Source organism: Limulus polyphemus, unplaced genomic scaffold (genome assembly GCF_000517525.1).
Source record: "Limulus polyphemus unplaced genomic scaffold, Limulus_polyphemus-2.1.2 Scaffold4494, whole genome shotgun sequence".
Lineage (NCBI taxonomy): Eukaryota > Metazoa > Arthropoda > Merostomata > Xiphosura > Limulidae > Limulus > Limulus polyphemus.
The window spans coordinates 22,700-34,075 of record NW_013670104.1 but is presented as its reverse complement, the minus strand read 5'-3'; the positions used below and the strand labels follow the sequence as shown (position 1 = coordinate 34,075).

The following is an 11,376-nucleotide window of genomic DNA, read 5'->3' as shown; positions in this document are numbered from 1 at the left end:
AACAACACAAAAATTCAAAATTGTCTATATCTCTGTTTGGGACCTGTAGAAAAGTATCTTTGTACCAAATCCCATGTAAGTTGGTCAAAAAATGGCCGAGTAATTGACAAAAAAAAAAACCCCAAAATTATGCTTTTTTTGTGAGCTCTAACCTCCCTAATAAGACTCAAAATGGGCAAATTCAACTTTATTTTTTATTATACGTCAATGTGTTGGGCGCATGAACATTTATATTTGTTCCAATTTTCATCTTAATTGCTGTAAATATGACCGTACAGGAACCCAAAATTTACATTTTGGGTTGTTTGATCTTTGACCCCACAAAATCCTTAAAAAGGCCTAAATAAAAAAAATTAAAAAGGTGTCTGGGAGCGTATTGGGCCAAAGTAATAACCCTACCAAGTTTCAAGTCAATCCGCCGAGAAATGATGGAATGGCAGTCGATTGAAAAGTGTTTGGAAGAAGAAGAAAAAAGAAGAAACAAAAAACACAAAAAACAGTAAGTCTCTCTACATAAGACATAATATATACAAGATCTTCAACTTGTATGATCAGAGAATATCCTCTGAATTTCAGAAAGTTGCAGCTAATCCAGTTCGTTCTGTCAGAGACAGATGTTTATAAATTCAAGTGTATGAAATACATATACATAAGCTGAAACCTACCTCAGGGTTTAGAACCCCGGATGACAATTACCTCATGGTATAGAACCAGGAGTAACACTTAACAGAAGTTATGGCGGGTAACGTTTGTCCGCAGGGTAAGGAACTATAAGTAACACCTACCACAGAATGTGGGACCACGAATAACACTTAGACTCAGGGCATAAGACAGGGGGTATCATCCCATTAAAATGGACAACACTGGCCCTAAAGTACGTGAGCGTGGATAACGCTTAGCTTCAATGGCAGAGTATGGGACAACGGATAATATTTACCCAGGCTAAGGAACAACAGGTAAAAATTAACATAGAACATGGAACCACGGATAGCATTAACGACAGGGGATGAAATCGCGGATAATTACCACTGGTAATCCTAGAATATGAGAATAAAGTATCGAATTTTCTGTTATTTGTACTGCATCACGCGTAAAGTGTGTTTGTGGGCTAATTTTGTCAGTTCCTTACGAGCTTTGATAATACGGGTCAGTACACGTAGATTTCGTGAATTCACCTAATAATATATGCATTTCAAGTATTTCTATATACGTCAAATTAACAAGCGATTTTCTTTTTAAGTTGAATTTAATTCAAGTAAAAAAGTATTTACCCCCCCCCCCCCCAAATTCAGGCATTAAACACACGGGAAAATTATTTTCACTAGGTGCTTAGAAATACCATCAATAAATTTCAAACACTTCAACTTAAACTTGATAACTTTTCAGTATACAAAAACTAAGAGGTAAGCTTGCAAAACTAGAAAATAAAAACTGTACATCACAGACTTGAGGAAATATAAATAGAGATTTAGGCCCAAAAGCCACGGAAGTAAACTTTTGGAAATCGTTGTTGTAAATGGCGCCTCTGTAACAACATGCTAATTATACACGTACATTAGGTTTATAAGAAACTTCATGCGTACTTCGTGGTTTATTCTCCTGAATATGGCGAAATTATTATGTACAGATTTTATAGTGTCTTTTAACTTATATTTTTTAAACTTTACAAAGACATTATTGTGCAAGTAAAAAAGTTGATGTCTTGTTTTATTAATTTTATTTAGAATATTTTACACAAGAACTGTCTGTTTTCCTCAATTCTGTAATTATGGAGTTTCACCAAGTATCGCTGGTTTCAAATATGAATTATATAAAACTGTACGTGTCTGCCACGCCGTAACATTTTTTTATTATTTATTTAACGAAATAATTTGTTTGCTGTCAGGCAGAATGAGTAGTCTTCACTGTGTTCCCCACAGGGATAGAATTCAAAATCTTAACATTATAAGTCACAGGGAGCGAGGGGGGGGGGGGGACGTGGATGGAAAGAGGAAGAGTCAGCTGACACTAGGAGCTTGTTAACTTCACGTCTGTGTAAGATCTAGTTAGCAGTTTAGTCCCACGGTGGGTCAGTGGTAAGATTACAACGTTAAAATCTGGGGTTCGACTTCCTGCGATGGACATAACAGATAGTCCAATCTGGCTTTGCGTCGAAATAAACAAACAAAACAAACTTCCGGTTTATCGGATGGATAATAGTAATACAAATATAGACGAACACTGATTTGGAAATATTGGGTTTTCCATATTAGGTACGATCGTCATGTCAGTCTGTTTAAAATCAATGTCAGTGTTTCTTCTCCCTACTCTTCTCCCTTCTCCCTCTCTCTCTCTCTATATATATATATATATATAAATTAAGCATTCAGGCCGGAAGTGGCCTAATGGTTAGCGTGCCAGACTATGAATCTCTGGCTCCATAGTTTTCGTTCAGCTACCGCAAAAGTATAACAAAATATCGCTCTCTGCACTATGGTTAAATCCCAATATTCGATTAGAGTAACCCAAAAGTTGGTGGTGTGTGGTAGTGACTAGCTGCCATCACTCTTGTTTATTAGTTCAAAATTTAGATTTGTTTGACGTTAAGCACAAATCTACACAATGATATATCTATGATCTGCCCACCATGGGTATCGAATCCAGGTTCCTAGCGTTGTAAATCCGCAGACATACCGCTGTACCACTGGGAGGCTCAAAATTAAAGACGGCAGATAGCGCTTGCGTGAAACAAACAAACTGAAATCAATGAAAGTTTTCGCGCGACACAAACGTGACTTTTGTACAAATAAATATAGATTTATAAAATGTTCATCAACATACTTAGAGGTTTCAAACATCAATAATTATTTATATTCCATATAACTAGCCTCAAGCAGTAACTCTGCACATAAATACAGGCAAATATAACTATGGCACAAACTACAATGTAGGAAGGGTAAAATGTATTCTGACATGAGAAGTATCTGAAAAATGGAGGATACACTGCCAAGTTTAACCTCTACCTGCTAGCCTCGCACACGAAATGAACTTAGAACTAAAAATATATCAAGAACAGCATCTACAGCCTGTTGCAAGTCGGTAGTAATAAAATGTGAAATGAAAAAAGGGGGAGGGAAGAGAATAATGAAAATAATAACACAAGATAAATACTAATCGTTGATGGAGATGGAGAGTAAATTTACCATTTCCCTCACGTAAAACGCCTGTTGATTAACAGATGAGCCCTCAAACACCGACATGCACTCGCACATATATTCAAAGTTTTAAAGGATAGTGCTAGCAAGCACGAAATAACGAAATAGAACCGTATGTATATCAGAAATTAAAGTTTGGGTTTATTCAGACACACACGTGGTTCACGGTATGTTGATTGATGATCAATAGAAATGGTATCGTATTAAGCCTAACTGTAGCGGCACGTAATGTTGCCCTCGCATTTTTATTCTTTTTTTTTTTTTACTTAGTTATCGACACCATCAACTGGTGTCACAGAAAACACAAGGATCGAGCGTGCAGAAACGTTTATTGTTCCACGTGAAAGAAACATTCCGCATATTTATGACACGTACATATACAGGTTCACGTCATCTTGCTGTTTTAATAAAACATTGTCTTACAGATACCGATCATCTCTAACGACTAGTTTTCTGAATTATTCTAAATGTACTGTTCTCTTTGAAAACAATCCGGGGGTTCATGGTTTGAGTTCCGCTGCCACGAGTACCTGCTTCGCCCTTTGGGGTCTTTAGTGCACCATAAGAGTGGGTGTTGTTGACTAGCTGCTTTCCCACTAGTTTATCAGTTCAAAATTAGGGACGGCTGGGTGTTGTTGACTAGCTGCTTTCCCACTAGCTTATCAGTTCAAAATTAGGGACGGCTATATGCAGACAGTCCTCGTGTAGCTTTGTGAGAAAGTTATAAAAGAATAAACAAAAACTTTGAAAACCTAATTATCTTTAACAACTACGTTTTTTTTTTCGGTTACTTGAGGAAACCTTCCCTAGGTTTAACAAAGTGTGTTTTCATTTTACGATATTATTCCATACAAGTAGTCACCCACTGGTTCTGCGGTAAGGTTTAAGGGCTTAAACACAGCTAAAATCTAGTTCACCTTGGTGGACACATTGCAAATAGCCTTTTCGCTTTAACAAAGAACCACAACAACCACTCAAATAAACTGTTCTCCTAATTTTTAATGTAGCGGTGCAGTATCGTAATGTGAAAACAACCCATAATGAGGCCCTACCCACTCATGACGTTATACGTACGAAAAATAAATGAAAACGTAAAACCACGAATTACAGGATCGGAGGAAGAAGTTTCCGATAGAACTTAACCCTCCCAGATCCTCACAAGGATCTAGATCCTGATGCAAATTATAGGATATATTTTAAAGCAGGTAGATAGAAAGAGAACGCCCCCTCTCTCACGTATAACTAAACTGTCGTGTACAGGTGCTGTGATTGCATACAAAAAGCGATATTTTATACATTATTAAACAAGCTACCCCTAAACAGCCGAAAATATCGTAAACAGCGTTGGTAATCGTCTGATGAAACAGGCTATTTTAATCTTTAAAAGTAAGAACAGTATACTTAGCTATAATTATATCCGGGTTCATTTTTAGTTATATTTTTCTAAGTAGATAGCTTGCTCTGATCGATAGTTAATATTAAAAAATGAAGGATTGTAGATTTCTAATATTTGGATCACCTTCTTTTAAATAAAACATTCCAAACTACGTTGCAAAAAAATGGGAATAATTTACATTTTAGCTAAGTTTGCCTTCATTAAGACTTTATAGTTAATTTACTTTGCAATAATTTAGCTTCGGTTCAATTCATAGTCTGCTACAAACACCATTTAGCTATTTTTGTTTTCTTTAGTACTGGTTTTATTCTTTGTTTTTGTGAGTTTCTTTGTTTCAACTTATAAAACTGTGTCATACACTGAACGCTCATAACTGTTTCATACTCTGTATACTATTATAAATACCATTACTATTCCTTATTGTTTACTTCACGTGTAGTTTTATTAAATATAGTTATGTCTACGTGAGCTTGTGTGTCTGACTGGTAAAAGTTTTCAAATAGACAAAGATTTGTCGATCTAACACACAATGCCCGCAAGAAAGCTTAGCTTAAATGATGTGCGTGAAAATGATTGAATAAAGAAAATTCAAACGAAGTGTATGAAAACTACTGCAAATGTTTTGCGGGTCGCGGCTAATTATATTCAATATTCTCAATGATGTCACTTATATCTTAGTGATAGCCGTCAATCACACGTTTAGGTCATAACAGTTTAGTATTACACAAGCTGTACGAAACTCTCCTAAATACTGCATGTATAACTTTTGCAGTTTCTACTTCTCACAAACTGCACATCGTTTGCAGATGGTCTGTCGTCATTAAGGGTCCTTAATACATTTTGCTTTGCGATTTCTTGTTTCGGTACTATCATCTCTGTCTTTCTTTTATCACATTGTTAAGACGTGTTGGATGGATGGGGAGTGTTTAACTCTGTTAACATTAACAAATAATAATATTGTTGTACCATTGTTCGTTCGTTGGCGGGTTCTTCTAAATCACCTGGCGAAAATAATTCAAAATTCAGTCCATAAATGGTTACAAATTTGTATATTTCTTCCTTAACTTTTTACAAGCTTGAACACTGTGGTAACTTTCAGGCCACTTTTACAAATGACACTAACTGCGCTAGACTAAAATAAAAATCGACTTCTACAAAATAACTAACACAAATTCGAATACCTCACTAAGAATGCACTGACTGATTCACTCTACCAACTAGAAACAACTAGTCTTCTTAACTATTTTCAATCTTCTCCAAGCTTCACTGAAGCTCGTATTTATAACCTACCCTCAAATTCACTAGAAAAATCTGACGTCAAAATATTTAGAACTTTCTGGGTGTACACTATTAAACTTTCGAATTGAACGTCATCATTACGACCCGCACGCATCTCCCTCTAACAAACAAATTACAAAATTAAAAATCTAGCTTAAAACAATATTTTATCCTGCTTTCTAAATACTATCTTTAATTTTATGTCTTAAAAACTTTTAGACAAAAGGATGCGAGTAAAATACTTTAAACTTAGTAAATATATCTACCTACTGTAGTTATATTGCTTCTTAACCGCTATTACTTGAATATTATTGTAAATTTTCTTCACCTACAATATATACACACACATGCATACATACATGCCCACATTAACATATATGAATGGGACACCATTCAAAAATAATTAGTAAAAATAAAATGACAAAATCCGGATACGAGAGAAGGGCTCACCACGAGCAAGTTCCCCTACCTTGTCACTGATGTTTCACCATTTATGCTAAAATACAGACTACAGCACGTGCATACAAGAACTTAAAAAGCTACTCCGAGCTCGTGTTTTTATGTAGGTAGCAGAAATGTAGAAACGTCTGGGACAAGTATGAAAACCATCCTAAAAAATTCTTTACAGATCTTTAGTGGAATTATGTTATTTTCTGAAAATTAACTATTAAATTTTCAGTCATCATAAAAATGCTAATATTTTACAAATATCGCAACCAACCTCCAATAGTAATTTTGACAGTACAAACATTCTAATTCTAGAATGGGGGAAATGCGATAATGACGTAACGAAAAAACTTTTTCCAAGTTATTTATACACATTTCAAAATAAATGTAAGTCACGTTTCAAAAGTTACAAGTGCCGGTTGTGTTTCCCAGATTGTAAAATAAAACAGATTTTATGCTAAATCTGTGAAGGTAAACAAGTGAGACGACTAGGTTACGTCGGTCTCTTGATTTAAAAATAGATTTTTCTGTACAGCTGGTATATCCATCTATATAGTTAACAGATTTATGTGTTACTATCTGTTGCTGTGCAGCCGTGTTAGTAAACTTGTGCGCTGCTATCGGTTGCTATCTTGATAACTTATATGGACCTGAGTTAGCATATTTATCTGTTGTTATCATGATATCCTATAAAGTTATTTGTCGTTGCATTCGACGTGTAGAAATCTCCTTTGATATTCCGAAACATTTCTTACTTTTTTAGTGGTTAAGATTTTAATACTTATTGCATGTTCCTTTTCTGTTTAATCTTTGTTTATCTGTTGAACAATATAAACTTCTAATGCATTAAGCACATTTCGGTGATTTTTTTTTTACTTAGGTCATTTCATCTAACAGCTACATATATCACGAGCCTACTTAGCAGTTAAACAAATCACGAGACTACTCAATAGCTACATACATCACGAGATTAACTACTTGCATTTGAAAATTCTCCTCTTGACTTTTGAACCTTGAACCCGATTTCCGGTCTGTGGAACATGCATGAAAAGAATAGAAAGTATGGTAGTTGGACCAGTGTCCAGTGATTTAGCATTTAAACTTAATTAAGTGAACACCAAAATTTAAAATATATGGCTCTTTACTGCGAGATTTAAAAAATCGAGTTCAGGGCCAAATCCGACTAAATCTTTCGAACAGTAACAAAGGTCTGGTTTCGTAAACAACGAAGTAAACAAGATATATCTAACATCATATGGCTCTGGTTCACGCAAGCACTACCACCTCTAGCTATAGTTATGCATTCTGTATTTTTAACTTAACACATCTTAGCCATATGACACACTCAACCAAGCCGAAACACATAGCATCGTCACACACCAAACAATGCCATTAATAATCTATTGAAAAAATCTTCTGTTATACTTTCTCGTGCAAAATTTGGATTTCTTAACTCGTGCGAAAAACGTCCCCGGTAAACACATAAATAAATTTCAACGTCAAAAGATTGACTCAGAAGTAAGCAAAACATCAATAATTTCCTGATCACATGACCACACCAGAATGATGATGCCACTGGCTTCATATGTATGACACAGGATCACAACACAACCATAATGACGCAACTGTTTTGTATAAGGGCTAAGCAGATCTTTATTGCTTGCACGTTTCTGCTTAAAACATAGGCCTGATAGTTAGGGCACTCGACTAGCAATCTGTGGGTTGCGGGTTCGAATCCCATCACCAAACGTGCTCACCCTTTCAGTCGTGTGGACCTTATAATGTAACGGTCAATCGCATTATTCGTTAGTAAAAGAGTAGCCCAACAGCTAGCGGTGGGTGATGTTGACTAAATGCCTTCCCTCTTTTCTATCATTTGAAAATTAGGGACGGCTAGCGCAGATAGCCCTCAAGTAGCTTTTCGCGAAATTCATAAACTAACAAACAAACGTAAACATAGTACTGCTACTTATTTATTTTACTATTTTAAATCTCACGTTTTTTTATGTTACTTGAAACTTTCTGTAAGTGTACCAGTATATTTTCCACAAGTAAGATGTTTCAATTCATGATTCAATATTCAAAACTTGTTGCATAACCCTAATTTTGAAAATTACTTGAGGATTTAATATATATCCATATACAACACAGTTTCACTTAAACACCTTATTCAAAATATTAGTTGCGGCTGTATAATAAAATACAACTTAAATTAGTTCTTTAAGTGAAGGTAAAAGTGTGACCATTAACTTCGATATTCACAGCTTTCTTTACACGGGACGCCTTTCGTTTCACACAACACTTTTATTGTAATAGGCAGTAATTTGTTGTACTTGTTTTCTACCATTTGGTGCAGTTTGCTGAAGTATCTTCTGACCATCCTAGTAAGTTATGATATATAATGCCTTAGCTAGCGAAATAAGAAAGCTGTTAAAGCATAACAGATACGATGAAACCTTCATTCAGAAGCAAGTTTAAATCGCAATCATTTTCTTGTCTTATATGTACTCCGATATATTTGGATGCCATGGGTCTTGCTTAGTTGATGAGATTTGATATTGTAAAATGGATCTCTCGCGTAGAAGCGTGTGGTATACAAATGATAGTTCTTAAATGTTGTCTTCACAAACCTTTGATTCCAAATCAAACAAGAGAATAGGACTTCAAACATATGCAGTAAAATACTGTTTTAGTCTACGTTTTTAATGCAGACGTTTATCGAAAACTGTAGTATTGTTTAGCTGGAAGGAGAAGTTTAACGTAACGTGATGGCCGTGGCTTTGATACTACAACCTTCATAAGTTATTGAAATTTATGAAACAATTTAGGCCATTTTTATATAAAGCAAGTTAGGCTAAATTCGATGATTGAGTTTCTTATTCTGGTAATGAGTGATCAGTGCGTGATTTAATCTGTTTTGTTACTGCCAGCCTGTTAGTTAGTTCAGTGCTGTGAATATTAAATTTATGTTTCGACAAAGGACTAGATTTCTAATTAGCTATTAAGTGGAATTGCTGTTTAGTTGTAGTTTACTTACAAAACTAGGCTTATCATAGAACGCTGATTACGCTAACTGTGGAATTCTGAAGATAAAAGAAATAAGTTTGTTACCGTTTGGTGGACTGGATTTTCCAACATTCTTTTTTGTCCAATAATCAAATAAAAAAAAAACGCTTAATAACAGAAACTGTTACAACAATACATTTTCATCCTAATATCTGCAATGCTAGGTAGGCCTTAAACATTTGCTGTGCCATTTTCTGAAGCCTTGATATTGGATTAGACTAAATATTCAACACTGTCAAGATACACATTTATATATACTTATACCTTTTGAAATAATTTATTAAGTTTTATACACATAACCAATAATGTGTATAGTGCATTCAAAGGGCAGAGTCTCACTGACAAAAACACACTTCTCAAGCAACATAGGGCAAGCTTTTTTTTTGGGGGGGGGGAAATATTCGAGGAGACTGTGGGTTGCCTCTTGTACATATGGTAGTGGCGTTTATAACTTTTTCTAACGCTGTCAGCACAATTAACGCAGCAGTTACTAAAAGGAAAACAAATACGTACTTTGATTAATTTGATAAAAAATTCAACCTACTAGTCCATACTACATGATAAATACGGTTAACTTACCGTTTAGGTTTCCAGTGTCTTCGTAGAACACCTAACATCGCTGTTACTATAACCGTAAAAACAAGATCAGCTGGTAAACGGGTCACGAGGACGTGGTCTACCAAAAATGAGCGGGATCTAATGCTCTACAAACTCGGTGAGGAGTCGTGTTGAAATTCTTTATTGCCAGAGAGCATCTCTTGTAGTGACATCGAGTAAGAAGACAAAATATTTATCTGCATGAGACCGATCCTCTTTTTCTCTTTGTTTTAATTATTGTTTATTAAATGGCACAAACGTTTCACTACCACGTTTCTGAAAACTAGCGAGATGGCTGTTTAAAAACAAGCAAGATTTACTTTTAGTTTATAACCTCCAAACGATAAAAAACCTCTTTGGTCGATAATTCGTTTTTCTCTCTCTCTATTAGTAACTTATGAAAGAGCAACTTAACAAAATCATTTTTTAAAACTCTAAATCACTCCCTCGGAATAAAGAAACGAAATTATATTACAATCATAATGCAACGTGACGGTTATATAAATTCTCTCAAACTTAAGGGGATCCAGAGATGTACTTACTTTCTTGCCGTTAACATAATAAACACTCATGACTGCGCAGCTGCAACGAGGATCAATATGACGCGTGCGCACGAAAAACAAACGGGACTCGCTGAGCAACAACGTGAAAGTGTAAAAGTAATCGATTCGACAACAGGCGTCTTGGAGCACGAAGTAAAGGATGGTTCTGCATTTACTTGTACTTCATATTTATACAATGTAAAACCTTTAGAGATTATCTGGAAGAACTTAAAAAATATCTAAAAAATGAACATTTATCCACCTTAAATATCGTTTTACTAATCTCGCACGAAATTTTTCTTTTACTGTTAGACTTCACTTTTATGGGATTTTAATTATACAAAATATTTTATTTTATAAACAAAAACTTTCAGTGAAAAAATCTAGATGTCGCACTGTATCGACACTAAGCAGTGGCGTCAGGAACCGGAAGTGCTGGGGGTGCTACTTTTACATATTTTACTTATATAGCGAGTGTAAGTTATATCATTATATTGATTTTCTATGGGGGGCATGCTTCCAGACCCCTTAGATTAAGCTGTGTTTGGCAGCACGGGAGCTGGTTTTATCAGCCCCTTATACTTTCAATCTCTCATTGTAAAATCTACATGTCTAACCAAGCACCCCCACTTTGCAACTCCTTCCTACACCACTGCCAAGTATGTCATTTTTATTTTACGATTTAAACGCCGAAAGCCGGGAAGAATTAAAAACCAATAAACAAAAGATCGAGCTGAAATGCTATTTTTATAAACCTCTGATTTTAAATCCGTAACGAAAATTAAAAGGAAGTATGTTGAAAAACATTTTCAGTAAGTGTGATTTTTATCATAAATGTTAGGCAGGTTGTTGTTGT

At 35.1% G+C, this 11,376-nt stretch overlaps 1 protein-coding gene across 1 annotated transcript in view; it reads right to left on the bottom strand.

Moving 5' to 3' along the window:
• LOC106471252 overlaps positions 1-10,544 on the bottom strand; it is a gene marked incomplete at its 3' end in the record, with an annotated part of 60,753 nt that extends 50,209 nt beyond the window's left edge. Inside the window, exon 1 of the mRNA XM_013931843.1 lies at positions 9,961-10,544. Coding sequence (XP_013787297.1) covers positions 9,961-9,998 — 38 coding nt within the window. The remainder of the gene's footprint in view (positions 1-9,960) is intronic.
• Positions 10,545-11,376: the final 832 nt, after the last annotated feature.